This window comes from Falco naumanni, chromosome 1, assembly GCF_017639655.2.
Source record: "Falco naumanni isolate bFalNau1 chromosome 1, bFalNau1.pat, whole genome shotgun sequence".
In the NCBI taxonomy this organism is placed as follows: Eukaryota; Metazoa; Chordata; class Aves; order Falconiformes; family Falconidae; genus Falco; species Falco naumanni.
This window is the reverse complement of record NC_054054.1, coordinates 126,522,849-126,538,786: the sequence shown is the minus strand read 5'-3', so window position 1 is coordinate 126,538,786 and position 15,938 is coordinate 126,522,849. Positions and strand designations below refer to the sequence as shown.

Sequence of the window (15,938 nt, the reverse complement as noted above, 5' to 3'; positions counted from 1 at the left end):
ACCACATGGCTGTGGTTGAGCTGTGGCACCAGGAGCTGCAGCAGCACCGGGAGCTGGCAGGGATGTGCTCAGCCCCGGGTAAAACCAGACCTTTCCTCCTGAGGCTTTATTGAGGAGCAGCTTGGCCCTATGGCTCCTCTGGCCAAAAATAAAGGCACGAGGATCCCTGAATGCTCCAGGGCCAAGCGGTGTTTGTGGTACAGAGAGCAGAGCCTCGGGGTGTCACCCAGGATTTGGGACCAGCCCAGCCAGGATCTTGCCCCCACCCCCTCGTGCCCCAGGGCAGCGTGCAGCTGGCCCATGGCAGGGGGGCTATCGGGCAGAGGTGATGTTCACAGCTCGTTGTGCAGCGGCCGGCACTGGGGGCTCAGTTTCTTTTCCAGGACAGCATCGGGGGCGCACACCCAGGGGTCGCTTGTGTCCCACTGCCACTTCAAGAGCTGCGCACGAAGCAGCTGGAAGATGGCGGCATAGCGGGGGTCGGGGGCCAGGTTCTGGCTCTCGAAGGGGTCCTGGCTGCAGTCGAAGAGCTCCCAGCGGTCTCTGTAGTAGTACTGGTGCAGGGTCTTGTTCCAGTGGGTTGGCTGCCCGGCCCTGCTGCGGTTGAGCAGGTCTTGGAAGGTGGGCGAGATGTAGAAGTCCTGATCGATGGGAAAGGGCATCTTGTAGTTGAGGTTGTGAATGAGGCGGAACTGTTGGTGCTGGATGGCTCGCATGGGGTAGTACATGGTCACCTCGTGGTGGCTCTGGCTGCTGAAGGTGGTGGCCCAGGGCTGCTCCGACTCCAGCGCTGGCAGCAGAGACTTTCCAGTAAGCTGCACCCGCTTTGTGCCAAAGATGCTGTAAGAAGGGTAGGGGATGGAGAACCAGTCCAGAATGGTTGGTGTCAGATCTGGAGGGGAGGAGAAGGATGAGATGCAGGGCTGGGGCCCATGGGAGGGAGCTCAACCCTGGAGAGGGGCAGAAAGGTCTCTGGGGTCTGCTGCCACATGGGCTGCGGGTGGTCCTGGGACAAGCTGCAGAGCTGAGCCCTGGGATGACATTGCTGCAGGGGACCCTACTGTTCTGTCGTCCCTCCTCTCCCTTCCCAGGCTGGCCGTGCCAGTGCCGAGGGCTGCAGGCTGTCCCCTGGGACAGGACCCTGCGTTTCGGTGTGGGGAGGGTGGGTGCCAGCTCACACCCCCCGGTACAGCTCCGCATGTCTCTGCTCCCTGCCGGGGCCACAGGCTCTTACCCAGGAGGGAGGCGAAGGCCTGGCTGACCTGCCCCCAGCGCCTGGTGTGCTCAGGGGAGGAGATCAGCAGGGGCTCGGCGGTGCCCGACCGGTAGAGGTTGGTCCTGCCGCTGGGGAAGGGGATGCCATTGTCGGAGGTGTAGATCACCAGCGTGCTGTTGTGGAAGCCAGCACGGCGCAGCTCCTCCAGGACCAACCCGATCCCTGTGGATGGAGGGGCAGAGCTGAGGCGCGGGACATGGGGGACCGCAGCGCTCACCAGCACAAGCCTGGTCCCCGCAGGTCCTACCTTGGTCCATGCGCCCGATGGTTGTGTACTGGGCTGCCAGGTCCGCCCGGGCCGCCGGCGTGTCTGGAACAAAGTGAGGGACCTGAACGGAGAAAGGGAAAGCGGCATGTGGCTGCCACGGGGAAGGAGGTCATGGATACACCGTGGTGGCCTTCGCCAGCTCCTGCTCACAGTGCTGATGGCAGTGACCAAGGCGGGGGCCAGCCCGCAGCTGCCCTGGCTCCGTCGGAGGCTGCTGTCACATGCAGCCCCCATATGGCCCTGCGCAGCCCCATACAGTCCCATATAGCCCCGTGTGGCCCCACAGGCTCCCACCTGCACTTGCTCTGGGCGGTAAAGCTGTGGCTTCCAGTCGGGGATCCAGCCCATGCCACTCTCTCCGTTGCCGAACTTCTCACAGAAGGCCCCGTATTGGGGCTGGGAGTGCCCACAGCGATGGGGGTCGTGGAAGGCAACGTAGAGGAAGAAGGGCCTAGAGATGGAAGGGTGGAGGTGGAGGTGGTGTGGCAAAGGGCTGCCCACACTCCCCCAGACCTTTCCTGGGCTGGGCCGGGGTGAGTTGGGGTGGGCAGGAGGACTCCCACCTAATCTGGGCTTCTGGATATGGGGTGACCCAGAGACAAGGTGTCCCTTCCTACTTGTGACTCACTGGGACATGGAAACACATCTTCAGTGAAGCCCATTTCCATCTCCTCTCCTGTGCCCCCTCGCAGCCTTCCCCAGGGATGTAGGGTCCATCTCACCTCCCATCCTGGCTCTGCAGGAACTGCCGGACAAGCGCTTTGATTCGAGTGATGTTTCTCCCAACCTGCAAGACTGAACTGTTCTCCTCTGTGTAGGCGAAGTCGAAGGGGTAGACAGTCTCGGGCCCAACGTGCTTCTTCCCAATTATCCCTGCAAGAACGCAGACACGGTGTGCCACGAGCAGCGGGGCGCAGGGGCAGGACACTGGCTGCTGCTCTCCACCCTGGGAGCTGATGCAGCTCATCTGCTCCAGCACGGGCTGCGCTCAGCAAACACTGGTGAGAGTGGAAGATGCTGCTGGCCTCTCCAGTCATTTCTGCTGGTTGCAGAGGCACTTCCACATCTGGCCAGAAGATGGGACCCACCCGGGGAACACGCTGCCTCAGGTTGTGGGTAAGCGCTAGAGCGGCTGAGCGGCCTGGGTGGAAGTCTGGGTCAGGCGTGAGCCTTGTGTGGAGCTGGGAACCAGGAAGGGGCAGGATGAGGAACAGAAGTGAAAGTGAGGTGTAAGGAGGAAGGCAGAGGTGCAGTGGTGGGAGGAAGCAAAGTGAAACCCAGGTGTCAGCACAGAGCACGAGTGCAGTTGCTGCTCTCCAGCTCACAGGCACGTTGGCTGAAAAGCTCTCTCACCCGATGGGGTTCGGTGCACAGAGGGGGACTCCCTGCCCGTGTCACCCGCCCTGGGCTCCCTACCTGTCCGGACACGTGCTTGGCTGAGCAGCTGGGGCAGGCTCCGCACGCTGTTGAAGGAGTTGAAGTGGTGCATGTCCTGGTGCAGCCCGTACATCCCGTTCTGGTGCTGCAGGTGGAGGGAGACATCCCAGCTGGACACTGCCTGCCAGCCTGGCCCCAAAACAAGTCCAGCCACGCAGGTGCGTGCATGGGAAGGGGGTCCCAGGGGGCTGGGAAGAGGGTGGGTGAGGGGCATGGGAGGATAGCCAAGTCCTGTGACTGTGCTGTAAGAATGGTCGTCCCCAGTCACCCCCGTGGACTGGCAGCCCCCACCCCGATGCATGGGGGTGCCCCTACCTGGGGCAGGCCGGTCAGGATGCTGGCGCGGCTGGGCGAGCAGCTGCTGACAGAAGTGAAGGCGTTCTGGAAGACCACGCTGCGTCGGGCCAGTGCGTCCAGGTTGGGTGTCCGGATGGCCGAATTGTTGTAGGCACCGCTCTCAAAGCCACCGTCATCTGCTGCAGCGGGGCGGGGGGATGCAGGGTGAGCCCTCGGCCTCACCCTCGGGGTGTCCCTAACCACGCCAGGGCGCAAAGCTCTGGGGACGCCAGTGACACGGGGCGCATGCCTGGGCTGAGGGCAGGTGCTGCAGTGACCGTCCCAGCAGAAGGGATGCACTGGGACCGCCACCCCCCCCACCCCCGCCCCGGGCCGCCCCGAGCCCCGGGCAGGGTCCCGAGTCCCCGGGGGTCTCCACCGGGCCGGCGGCCGCACTCACCCAAGAAAAGCAGCACGTTGCGGGCCGGGGCCGGGGCCCCGCCGATCCGGAGCGCGGCCACCAGCAGCGCCAGCGCCCAGGGCCGCATGGCACCGGCAGGGCACCGGCAGCGGCGTTGGCTCCGGCCGGGCGGCGGCGGGACTCGGCGGGACTCGGCGGCTCCGCCTCTGCCCCGGTCACGTGAGGCGGCCCCGGCGGCTCAGATCCGGCCCGGGCGGAGCCACCGGCCCCGCGGCTGGGACCGGGCTGGCCGCGCTGCTTCCCGGCCCCGCACCCGCTTCTCCGCGGCCCCCGGGCCCCCTCCGCCCCCGGGAGCTCCGCGCCCCGTCGGGGAGCGCGGGTGCCGCGGCCCCGGCCATGCCGGTGCCCGGTGGCGGGCAGCGCGGGGGGAGCCGTCGGTGGCCGGGGGTGCGGGCGTGGCTGCCGGTGCTGCGCTGGCTGCCGCGCTATTCCGCGGCCTGGCTGCAGCTCGACGCGGTGGCCGGCCTGAGCGTCGGGCTCGCCGCCGTGCCGCAGGCGCTGGCCTACGCCGAGGTGGCCGGGCTGCCTCCGCAGGTGGGTGGCAGCGCCCCGCGGCCGTGGGGGCCCGGGGACATGCCTGCCGGCGGGGGGGCTGGTGCTGTGCGGTCGCCCTTTTCCTGGGGTGGGAAGCCAGAGACGCCGTGTGTTCGCCAGGGGCCGGCTGCGGGCTCTGCAGGGACCCGAGGGCGTCTGGCAGCCCCCGGCACCGAGCCTTGTGCTCCTCTTGCCCCCGTGCAGTACGGCCTCTATTCTTCCTTCATGGGCTGCTTTGTCTACTGCTTCCTGGGCACCGCCAAGGACGTGACGCTGGGTCCCACTGCCATCATGTCGCTGCTTGTCTCCTCATACGCGTTCCACGAGCCTGCCTATGCCGTCCTGCTCGCCTTCCTCTCCGGCTGCATCCAGCTAGCCATGGGGTTCCTGCGCCTTGGTGAGATGCTCTTGCTGTGCAGGGTGATATTTTTAGGATATTGCTGTTCATCCTGGTGTTGTTCGCCCCCTCCCCTGTTGAGACACTGGGGTTGCCCAGCTAGCGCTTGTGACAGCTCTGTGTGTGTGCAAACACCCTGTGCTCCCCGCTGGGGCCAGCAGCATGCCTACTGCCACCTGTCCCGTGCAGGTTTCCTTCTGGACTTCGTCTCCTGCCCGGTCATTAAAGGGTTTACGTCAGCTGCTTCTGTCACCATTAGTTTCAACCAGATCAAGGTAGGATCTGCTGGTCTCCTCTGGCTGCCTCCCCTGCTCTCTGCTGGAGCCAGCCGTGCTGCAGAGCTGGGATGTTTAGAACAGGGCTGGGCGACACGATCGGTGCAAGAGGAAGGAGCCCTAAAGGGGCCATGAGTCCCCCCTGCCAGTGGTTCTGGTGGGTCCCTGAGTCCTCTGCTCTGAGCAGACCAAGCCGAACACACCCTCAGCCTGTGACCGACTGGTGGCACTCAGGACACCAGTAAAACCAGGGCATTTGATTTGGTCACTTGCAGGAGGTGCTGGGTGATTCTGTGGCAGGGCACAGCGGGTTTGTGGCGATGGAAGGTCTGGTAGGTTTGCAGCTCTGCCAGTCCATCGCTGGCCTCTCGGAAGGCCCTCTGGCTCCTCTGGAGCTGCAGCAGTTCCTTTGTGGTTAACCAAAATCAGACACTCGCCAGATGGTGTCAGCTCTGTGAGGAACCAGTGGGCCAGCGTTGGGTAATGGCTGTGGTTACGGCAGGGGCCACTGCGAAGGTGCTGGGCGCTCACTGCTGCACCCAGGACAGTGCAGGGGGACGGCGAGGGGCTGCATGGGCTGGGGTGAGGGTCCCACGCTGAGCCCTCTCTCCAGAGCTACGCTGTCATGTGTGTGAGATGGGGTGCGGGCACCTCGGGGCCTGGGAATGGAAAAAAGAAATCAGAGCATCTCTGAGCCCTGCCTGCACGGAGATGTGCAGGGAAAGGGCTGTCCTGGAGCACGTGCAGGAGCACGGGGTGGTTGCTGAGGAGCGTTCCCACCAGCAGCGCTGGCACCATGCATGTGCCAGGGCCCTGAGCAGGGCTGAGCTCCGGTGGTCCTGGCAGCCCCTCCATGGCACCTGGCAGCTGAGGTCGTGCTGGGCTTTCACCAGCCTTTGTCTTCCTGCACAGAACATCCTGGGGCTGCAGGGGATCCCTCGGCAGTTTTTCCTGCAGGTGTATGAGATACTGCGGAGGATCGGGGAGACCAGGTCAGCACCATCCCTGCGCCTGCCCTGCTCCCTGCCCCTGCAGCTGCGGGGTTTCAGGCTCTGCTGCTTTGCTCCCCATCTCCTTGGTTGCACCTTGGACCGATTTCTTGTCTCTACCCAGCACTGTGACACAAGTGCTTGTTCTCAGTCATTTCCTTTTGAGCTGGAAATTTGAAGATGCGGGAGCACGTGGGCTCCCAAGCTGCTAAAGGGGAAGGACGGGGCACGCTTGTCCTGTTTTCTGCTTCCATTTAGGTACCTGAGGATTTTGCCTGCCCAAAGGCACATCCTTGGGACTGTCCATGTTGTAAGTCCTCCTTAGGTTTTTGACAGTCCAAGAGGGAGCTTGGGCGTCCTCGTGCTGTCTGCCCTCTCCCATTAGCTGCACCCGTGGCTTGGGGTCTATGCTGCAGCCTGGGTTTCGCACACAGCACAGTGACACACAGTGTCAGCTTCATCACAGCTGGCAGAAGATGTCCCTGCCTAGCTGTGAGTGGCAGCAGTAGGAGGAGGAGGAGGCAGATTGTGCCACACAGATCCTGCCTGTTGCAGGGGTCCTTCTTCCCTGTTTATGAAGAGCCCACAAACCCATTAGTGTTGTACCGCTGACTGGGGGACACCCCCTCCTCCTTCTGCTGACCCCCCAGGGAGGTGATGCTTTTTGCTGGTGGTACACAGAGGTGCCAGCAGCATCCCTGCGAGCTATGCGCCTCTCTGCAAAGCCACAGCACATGCCCAGGCACACGCTTTTCCTCCCGCAGAGCTCTGGGTTAGTTCTCCCTGTGCTCTGCAGCATGTCTGGGTTGGCATTGATGTGCCTGTTGCAGGGCTGGGGACGCTGTCCTGGGGCTGGCCTGCCTGGCTGCACTGGCAGGGCTCCAGGTGATGAAGAGCCACCTGCCCCGAGTTGCCCATGTGGAGCCGCTGGCTGCCAGGGTCAGCTACCTGATCGTCTGGACCTCCACCACGGGTGCGTTGGCTGTCCCCTGCCCTCTCTGCTCCTGCGGCCGTCCTTCCTGAGCTCTCGTCTCTTCAGGGCAGGGAAGAGTCAGCCTGAAACTGGTAAAGCCCAGGTTGGCAGGAGCTGAGACCTGGAGGTGGATCGGGGAGGACAGAGTCCTAGGGATGGTCCTGCTGCTGTGCATGTCCTTTCCCAAGGCTTAGCTCAGCAGCCTGGGTACCTACCTCCTGCTGTCCCTGCTGCTGCCCTGGGCTCCAGGCAGGTTTTCACAGTTGCTGTTTCCACTGCAGCACGCAATGCCCTCGTAGTCCTGTTTGCTGGCCTGGTTGCTTACTCCTTCCAGGTGATGGGCTTCCAGCCACTCACGCTCACCGGCAGCATCCCCCAGGGCCTCCCTGCCTTCCGGCTGCCACCCTTCTCCGTGGCTGCACCCAACGGCACTGTCCCCTTCTGGAGCATGGTGGAGGTGGGTGCAGGCTGGCTGGCAGAGGCTGCGCTCCCTGCGGGCTGCTGTCTGCCTACCCCTGCGTTTTCCAGCTCCCCACGCAGCAGGAGGGGGCTTTGCTGCAGGGTGACCCTCGTTCCTCGGTGGCAGCGCTGACTGTGTCCTTCCCTCCCAGGACATGGGGGTCGGGCTGGCTGTGGTCCCGCTCATGGGCCTGCTGGAGACTGTCGCGATTGCCAAGGCTTTCGGTACGGCTGTGCCAGGCTCCCGCAAGGGGTCTCTGCAGGGTGCTTGAGGTGCTGGGAAGGGTGCTGTTCCCACGGGGGCAGCGGGAAGGACTGGGTGCTGTGCCAAGCCCAGTTCATAGCATGGGCTGGCAGGAGGGGTCCTGCAGTGTGCTGCCGACCCCCTCCCCTGGCCAGGCAGCTTCCCCATGCATGACTGGGGAGTGGGCTTGGGGGTCCCTTTGTTGTGCACAGCCACAGGAGCTGAGCATTGTCTCGGGGTGTTCCTGCACCTGGGGGGTGCTGGGATGGGGCCCACAGCTGTCCCAGGCACTGCTCCATGCACGTGGCGGGTTGTGCCTATGGGAAGCTTGGGGTGATGCCACTCATCTCCTTTCAGCCTCGCAGAACGGTTACAGGATTGACCCCAACCAGGAGCTGCTGGCTATGGGTAAGAGGCTGCTCGGAGCAGGAGGGCAGGGCGTGAGGATGCGACCCAAGAGCTGCCATGTGTCCCACAGCTCCTGAGCTACCAGAGATCCCCATCTTAGCAGTCCTACCTCTATCTGAAATTTCATCTTTCTTGTCTTGCATGCTGCCCCTACCCTGAGCCTTTCTCACAGCTTAGCAATTTCCAGAGCAGCCTGCACCCAGTTCACCGGGCTGAATGGGCTCTGATCCGTCCCTGGGTACCAGTTCGGGGATGGAGGAGGTGACGACAGGGGCACAGACCTCGTGGCTCTGGGCAGTGCCCGCCATAGCTGCTGCATCCGCAGCCCCTCTCCTTCCCCACTGCAGGCTTCGCCAACGTCCTGGGCTCCTTCGTCTCAGCGTATCCCATCACGGGCAGCTTTGGCCGGTGGGTAGCAGGAGGGGGAGCAGAGCCTGCAGGGTGCTCGCTGAGGCTGTGTGCTGAGGGGCCTGTGTGAGATCTTGGGTGGAAGGCTGTGTGGACCCCGGTGGGTCCCTGAGCTCGTGTCCTGGTCTGTAGCTGCCCACCTTGGCTGCCAGGCTATGCATGGGTCCCGCAGCAACCTTCCCTCCCATCTCATGTGCTCTGTGGTCCTGCTGCAGGCTGGGAACTGGAGACTTGCACGTATTTCTCCCCAGTGGGGTTTGACAGAGTGGGTAGTTTTCCTGGGTGGGGTCTCTGGGCAGCAGGTGGGGGCAGCTGCTGGTCCCGGCCAGCCCCAGCACAGCCTGGGACAGCGTGTTGCTTTGCATTTCAGGACAGCGGTGAACGCACAATCGGGTGTCTGCACCCCTGCAGGAGGGCTCATCACAGGTAGAGTCCCCGACCCTGCCATGGGCTGCTCTGCAGGACCCCATGCCACCCCGGGCACCCTGGGCGTTGGGAGCCCCGTGGCTCAGGTGCTCGCTGTCTTCTGCAGGTGCCCTGGTCCTGCTCTCGCTGGCGTACCTCACCTCGCTCTTCTACTACATCCCCAAAGCAGCGCTGGCTGCTGTCATCATCTCGGCTGTGGTCCCCATGTTTGATGTTGGGATCTTCAGGACGCTATGGCGGGTTAAGAGTGAGGGCTCGAGCAGGGGGCTGTTGATCCCCCGGTGCAGCCTCTGCCTGCAGAGCAGGCGCTGTCCTGGAGGGTCCTGTGGCCCAAGAACAAGGCACAGCTGAGCCTGGGTTGTCTCTCTTGCAGGGCTGGACCTCGTGCCCCTCTGCGTGACGTTCCTGCTCTGCTTCTGGGAGGTCCAGTACGGCATTGTGGCTGGGGTGCTGGTCTCAGGGGTTCTCCTGCTTTACTCCATTGCCAGGCCCCCAGTAAAGGTGGGCTTCACACCTTGCCTTGGGTGCAGCAGGGCCAGCTGGCTCACCAAGGGAACAGGGAGCTGGGAGAGGGCTCCCTGAGGGGCAGCAGGGTGTTGGGGTCCTGCACCTGCCCTCTTCCTTGTCCCCAGCCCACTGTCGGTGCAGCCCCGGGACCCCTTTCAAAGAGTACAAGGAAAGGGGCATTGCAGGAGCTGGGAGCAGGAGAGGGAGGCGTTGCTGTCCCTGTTCCTGTAGATGCTGGGGTGTGCAGGAGCAGGGGTTCCCTGAGGCATGGGAGGTCGTGTGTGTCCCCCTCCAGCCAGGAGGATGGTGCTTTGCTTTGTCACATGGGTGGTTGTCCCCCCCTGGGGAAGGTCACAGCCCTGAGCTCCCCGTGACATGTCCCTCTGCACCCGGATCTCGCGCAGGTGTCGCAGGGGGATGTGCTCCTCGTGCAGCCAGGGAGCAGCCTGCACTTCCCAGCCATGGAGTGCCTCAGGGATGCTGTGTGCAGCCATGCTCTGGCAGGTACGGCACTCCCTGGCCCGCCAGCTTGTCCTGGGGACCTGGCTGTAACCCAGTGCCCACGTGGATCGCTTCTGGCAGGGGTGGCAGGCACTGTCCAGCCCTGCAGGCTGCAGGTGCAAGCAGCGACAGCACAGCTTCCCTGTGTTGGGGACCAGCCCCTGGCTGCTGCTGCTCTCCCGAGGCTGTCTCACCCCTTCCAGCCATGGCTCTGGCTCTTAAGGGCTGTGTCCCCTGGGCTGGTCATTTCTGGACTTGTCAGGGGCGTGACTGTATGCTCTTCTTCCAGCAGCATCTCTACCACGCTCTGTCATCCTGGACTGTTGCCATGTCAGCAGCATCGATTACACCGTGGTGGTGGGGCTGGCAGAGCTGCTGCAGGAGCTGCGCAAGCACGGCCTCTCGCTGGCCTTTTGCAGCCTGCAGGTACGTGGGACGCAGCCTTGGCCGGCCCCGTGCCGGGTCCTGCCGCTTCTCCCCACACCCAGAGTCAGCCCCACTCCCCAGGGCAGGGTCTGTGCTGATGGGCTCAGCCCAGCTGCCTTCCCACCTGCCGTGAGGATGCTGCTGCCTCTCTTCTTGGAGCAGCGACATCACCTCAAGTGCCTTCATCTCAAAGAGGTGGAGGCTGCCGCATCTGAGCCCAGCTGCGGAATGTGGGGCGGTGGGGAAGGACTGCATCCTCTGCCCTGGGCTGGCTGGCTGGTCACAGCCCTGGAGAGGTGGGAAGCAGCCAGCAGCAGGCTCCCCCAGCCCGGGTTTCTCTGCCCTCAGGACCCTGTTCTCCAAGTCCTGCTGTCTGCAGACTTAGAAGGATTCCAGCATTTCCTCAGCCGGGAGGAGGCAGGTGAGGCTCTGGGTGCTCTCCTTGGGTTGGGGTCCCCTAGGCTGCTGCTGAGCGGGGCTCTGGAAGACAAACCTGGGAAATCTGACCTTTGTCAAGCCCCAGAGCTGTAGTGCGGGGGGCTACAGGGGCCTGGCTCCTGGGATGGTGAGCAGGAGCTCCTCCTGAGAACAGGGTCACCCTGCCCTTGGGGATTCATGGTGAGCTGTTGTGTTTTAACCTGGCAGGCAGCTGAACACCCCACAGCCGTTTGCTCACTCCCCCCCCAGTGGGATGGGGGAGAGAATCAGAAAAAAGGTAAAACTCATGGGTTGAGATAAAGGCAGTTTAATAGGACAGGAAAGGAAAGGAAAATTATAATAATGGTAAAAGAATATACAAAACAAGTGGTGCACAATGCAACTGCTCACCACCCGCTGACCGGTGCCCAGCCAGTCCCCAAGCAGCAGGCCACCACCCCCCGGCCACCCTCCCTTGCTTTTTTGTTCAGCGTGACGTCGTACGGTAGGGAAATATCCCTTTGGCCACTTTGGGTCAGCTGTCCTGGCTGTGTCCCCTCCCAGCCTCTTGTGCTCCCCAGCCTCCCCGCTGGCAGGGCAGCGTGAGAAGCTGAAAAGTCCTTGACTTGGCGTAAACAGCAACAACTAGAACATCAGTGTGTTATCAACATTATTCTCATCTTAAATCCAAAACACAGCACTGTACCAGCTACTGGGAAGAAAAATAACTCTGTCCTAGCCAAAACCAGGACATGGGCCTTGGCTTAACTCTCTGTCCTGTTTCTCTCCCTTCCTGGCTCAGAGAGATGCAGAGGAGCGGAGCCGGGGGATGGCGGGGCAGCCCCCTACACCAGCACCAGCGAGAGCTCATTGCTGCCCACGGGGCTCATCCAGTGAGTCAAGGAACCCTCTGGAACCTCCTCAGGGACACTGTTGCCTTGCCATCTCCTTGCTACTGATTGTGCCAGGGCTGTACATCCTGTGTCACACCAAGCAGCGGCTGTGACACCCTGGTGACATCCAACCTGCATCCTCCACTGGAGCTGCCTGCACCTGCCCTGCCTCCTGGCAGCTGGGTGGGATGCCTGTCGGGGGACTGTCCCCATGTCATACGCAGGGGAGGGCAGAGCAGCACCAGTGCAACCCCACACAGGCTGCATGGGCGGCACAAGGGGAGGGAGTGCTGCCGGAGACACTAGGACCAGGGGTCCGGCTGGTCCCTCACCAGCTCCTCAGCCCCGCCAGAGCTCTGGCTCCTTGCTGGTTCTCTAGACCAAAGACAGGTGGAAGGGATTAGTGGGGCAAAGCCATTCCCCATCATGGTCACTGGGAAAAAGCCATCCCTCCTGCAGGCTTTCCCCATCCTCGAAACGGCTGTCTTTTAAAAATCAGCTATTTTAATTCTGAAGACTTTCCTTATTCTGCTTATTCTGCATACCGAACTGTGATGCAGAGCGTACTCTTGTCAAAGCAAGTTTTTGTATGCGGGCGCTGCCCTCCAAGCCCATGGGCATGCTGCAGCTCTCAGCCTCGGGGTACTGGGTTGTGAAAGACATCAGTGGTTTTACTGATCCTCGTGGTTTGTGGGGTGTTCTGCCAGACACTCATTGGGTGGGGCTGGGGTCTCCTCCTGGGGGTGCAGCCCCTTGCCTACTCCTTGCCAGGTACCCCAGGGGACAGGCACCGTGACACCAGCTTGTGCTCACCTTGCTGTGACACGGGTGCAAAAGGCAGCACGGGCAGGCAGCAGGGCTGGGAGGGGCAGGTGGTGGGAGAAAGCATCTTTCCTGAATTGGCTGACACCCCGTTGGGGAGGGTGTAATAAGGCAGTAATTGGAAATGAATCGGTGTGATCTCTGCCTTCCTTGAGGGAAAGCTTTTTCGTTTTGTGTGGGAAGGAAAAATTAAACTCCTAATTTCTGGGCGCTGCTGAGCAAACCAAGGAATAGAAACCGAAACTAAGCTGGGGCTGCCCTGTGGCTCAGGGCCTGAAGGCAGGCTCGGGCACAGCTCTTCCTGCTAAAGCTGTCGCAGGTTTTGCAGGAGTTCAGAGGTGCCCGGGGGCCACAGAGCTCCGGGGCCAGTAGCCGCTGCCGCTGGAGGCTGTGGGAGCGTTTGTTTCTGCAGCGGAGCAGCGCTGGGCGGCGAGTTCTTGCTGCACCGGCAGCAGATAAACATTTGCAGAGCGGGGAGGGCACCGGCGCCCTCTTTTCCTGTCCCTTCCATCCGTGTCGCCGCACAAGGAGTGACCAGGGCCGAGGTGGAGCAGATGTGACCCGCGTCTTTCCACGCCGCGTGAAGAGCAGCCCTGGCTGCCCGAGCTGGTGCTGAGAGCCGGAGCTCGGCAGGAGGGGGCTCAGGTAAGCCCTTGCCCTGGGATGCTGGGAGAAGCGAGAGTAGGAAAAGCAAAGGGTACAGGGGCAAAAAGGTCTGGTCGTGTGTAAATAGCATGCATGCTTGAACCCGTGCGTGCAGGTGAGTGCGGAAGCACTAGCGAAGACTGGGGCTGCAGGGAGCCCATCTGCTCAGTCCCGGTTGGATCTGGGGACAGGGTGACAGCAGTGTCATCCAGCAGGATGTTTTCCACTAATGCGCTTGCCATCCCCACGGCTGCTGGCGGGCCCTGTCCTGCATCCCTGCACCTGGGGGGCACGTGTGCTTGACGGGAGAGGCAGGTGCCCCACGCCCACCCCGGTCACAGCCCCGCTCCCACAGCCGGACGGCCTGTTTATGGCCGTTTGCTGCCCGTGTTACCGCTGCAGCACCTCAGAGACCCGACGGGAAGAAGAAATAACCGGGACCAAGAGGCAATGCAGGCGGCTTGCGGGACGCTGCGCGGCAGGCGGCAGGGGGTTGGGTCGGTGCCTCCCCCAGCCCAAAGCCGAACCGCAGCGGGGCTGGGCTGGCGCTCTGGGGGCTCCTGAACCGGGGCTCAGCAGGGCCAGGGGGAGCTGCGCCCCAGCCCATCCCCACAGGGACTGCCCCGCCGGCCCTGGGCAGCTGGAGCGGGTGGTGGGCACCCAGCTCCGGGCTGGCAGCAGCCCCCCAGAGGGGTGATGGCGCCCCCAAGCCCCCGCAGCGGGCCGGCCCTGGGGGGCCCGTGGGGAGAGCACCCGCCGCCTCCCGCCGGAGCGACCCTTTGCTGCGCCTCCCCGGTGCCCGGGAGGATGCTCGGTGGTCCGGCCCGCTCCCGGTCACCGCCGCCGGCTAGGCCCTCGGCGGGGGCGGACACGGGACCCCCGCCCGGTTCCGGCCGCCGCGGCGGGGCGGGCCCAGGTGAGAGGGGCCGGGCCGGGGGGCGGGCCCGGGTGGCGGCGGTGACGTCCCAGAAACGAAACTCGGCGGCTCGGCGGAAAAGCGAAACTTCACTCGCCGGGAGGCGGCGGCTCAGCTTGGTGGAGCGGCCGCTGCAGGTGCCGGTCCCCGCTCCGGCCCCCGCCCCGACGGTGAGTTGCGTTGTCTTGGCAGGTAGCGGGCCAGGCCGAGCGGCGGTCCGGGGCACCGGGCCTGGGTTTGCGGAGGGCTCCGGTGCGGGCGGCGCTGTGCGGGGGGCTCCCGCCGGGCCCGGGGGGGCGGTGCGCTGCGGGCTCCGGGCCCCGCTGCAGCCTCCCGGTGCACCTCGACCCTCCGGTGCGCCTCGAGCTCCCCGGTGACCTCCGACCCTCCAGTGCACCCCGACCCCGCGGAGCGCCTGGACTCTCCGGTGAGCCACAAGCTCCCCGGTGATCCCCGACCGCCTGGCGAGCCTCGACCTCGCGGTGCTGCCAGGCCCTCCGATGCGCCTCGAGCTCGCCGGTAACCACCGATGCGCCGGTGCGTCCGGCTGTCTCCTGAGCACTCTCCTCTTCCTCTGTCCTCCCCGTTCACCCGGGACACCCCTAACCCCTTGGTGACCACGGTCCGGCCCCCAGCGCCGGCTGGGAGCCGCGGGCGGCTCCGCCCCCGCCCCTCCCCTAACGGGCTTCATTTGCTTTCCGTCGGCCCTTCGCCACGCCATTGGCTTAGCCACCCGGTTCATTTGCATATACGCCCGGGAGGCGGTGGGAGTTGGTCCTTCGCCGTGAACGAGCGGCATCTCATTTGCATATATAGGCTCCGCCCAAGGGCCAGTCCCGCCTCCGCCACGGGCGGTGCAGGTGAGGGCGGGGCTGCGGGCCCCGGGGGGACCGGACGCGGCCCGCGCCTGCCTGGAAGCAGCGGCGCCCTGCGGGCATCCCGGGGGCGGGGAGCGGGGCCCACCCTGAGGCATTACGTGAGGCCTCCCGCGAGGCCTCCCGCGTCCAGGCCCGCTGCGTCGCTCTGCCCCGGTGCGTTCCCAGCTGTGTTTAATTGTAGAGAGGGCTTGGCGCGGGGCGGTTGGGGCTGCCCTTACCGATTTTGTACAAGTGCTGGCGGTGTCCCCGCGGCAGGTGGGCCGGTGCCGCTGAGGGGAGCGGCCGTTGGCCTGCCCGCGGGGTGGCTCCCGAAAACAAGAGAGCGGCCGGGCGGAGGGTTCTGTGACAAGGAGTTTGTTCCCGCACGTTAACGCCTGTGTGTGTCTCTGCCCCGATCCCTCGCTCCCTCTGTGGCTCCGGAAGGCTCGTGGCTGGGATGAGGTGCCAGCGGTGTCACGCCGGGCCCGGGGGCGGCTCCCCCGGCTCCTGCAGCCAGTGCCGGGCCCAGCCGGCCGCCGGGGCCTCAGGTACGGGGAGGCTGGTGGGCATGGCGGGGGGCTGGTTGGGGCACCCTGGCCGGAGGCAGTGGGCTGGCACTGGTGCTTATGTAGCTCTGGCCAGGTGTCGTGGTTTAACGGGGAAATGAACTCTGACCCCAGCTGAAACCAGGCAGCGGGTGGCTGGAGCTGCTCTCCTCTCCAGCGTCCCTGGCGCTGCTGGCCGGAGATGGATTCCTCGCTTTGCAGTGGCTGGCGGGGGATGGAGAGCGAAGCGAGTCAGTCGCTGACGCCTCCTACACATTCTCCATGCTCAAATCTCCAGTGTGGGACTAGTTTCTGTTTTGGCAATGAACTGATGCCGTTTTTATGGAACACTGTATTACAGAGGCTGATCTAGTCCCTCTTGAAACGGAACTCCCTGTCTTAAGCTCGTTGTTAGGTTTAGAGTTCACTCCTTGAATTTCTGTTTGCCAACACGTTAATCCTGCCCCTACAAACAGTTAACAGAATCAAGTACACAATTAATGCAGTTACACTGGGGGAAATATTTCCTAATCCTGTATTTGCTTAAACAGAGAATGA

General features: G+C 63.7%; 3 protein-coding genes across 6 annotated transcripts in view; 2 read left to right on the top strand and 1 right to left on the bottom strand.

The window, feature by feature from the left end:
- Nucleotides 1-91: 91 nt before the first annotated feature.
- On the bottom strand, nt 92-3,860 carry SGSH (N-sulfoglucosamine sulfohydrolase). Of its 2 annotated transcripts, none has more exons than XM_040582179.1 (8): nt 3,718-3,860; nt 3,297-3,457; nt 2,961-3,066; nt 2,267-2,417; nt 1,839-1,995; nt 1,524-1,605; nt 1,235-1,438; nt 92-892 (listed from the first exon to the last, which is right to left on the bottom strand). In XM_040582179.1, the coding sequence occupies exons 1-8, from the start codon at nt 3,803-3,805 to the stop codon at nt 333-335; spliced, it is 1,509 nt and encodes a 502-aa protein (XP_040438113.1). In that variant the 5' UTR covers nt 3,806-3,860; the 3' UTR covers nt 92-332. The 2 variants fall into 2 exon arrangements, with proteins under 2 accessions (XP_040438113.1, XP_040438114.1); XM_040582180.1 differs by having other exon boundaries at nt 614-840.
- Nucleotides 3,861-3,936: 76 nt separating this feature from the next.
- On the top strand, nt 3,937-12,627 carry SLC26A11 (solute carrier family 26 member 11). 2 transcript variants are annotated; one of them, XM_040582178.1, is made up of 16 exons: nt 3,937-4,272; nt 4,477-4,669; nt 4,859-4,944; nt 5,857-5,936; nt 6,764-6,906; nt 7,188-7,363; nt 7,518-7,590; nt 7,967-8,017; nt 8,365-8,425; nt 8,796-8,851; nt 8,958-9,098; nt 9,225-9,352; nt 9,763-9,862; nt 10,152-10,285; nt 10,634-10,706; nt 11,505-12,627. In XM_040582178.1, exons 1-16 carry the CDS (start codon nt 4,075-4,077, stop codon nt 11,597-11,599), a joined length of 1,788 nt encoding a protein of 595 aa, XP_040438112.1. In that variant the 5' UTR covers nt 3,937-4,074; the 3' UTR covers nt 11,600-12,627. The 2 variants fall into 2 exon arrangements, with proteins under 2 accessions (XP_040438112.1, XP_040438111.1); XM_040582177.1 differs by having other exon boundaries at nt 10,149-10,285.
- A 67-nt stretch (nt 12,628-12,694) lies between these two features.
- Nucleotides 12,695-15,938, top strand: part of RNF213 (ring finger protein 213) — a 54,737-nt gene continuing 51,493 nt past the window's right edge. Inside the window, exons 1-2 of one of the 2 annotated variants that reach the window (XM_040582173.1) lie at nt 12,695-13,062; nt 15,252-15,383. In XM_040582173.1, coding sequence (XP_040438107.1) covers nt 15,293-15,383 — 91 coding nt within the window. In that variant the 5' untranslated portion in view covers nt 12,695-13,062; nt 15,252-15,292. The remainder of the gene's footprint in view (nt 13,063-15,251; nt 15,384-15,938) is intronic. The other variant, XM_040582174.1, reaches the window with a different exon arrangement.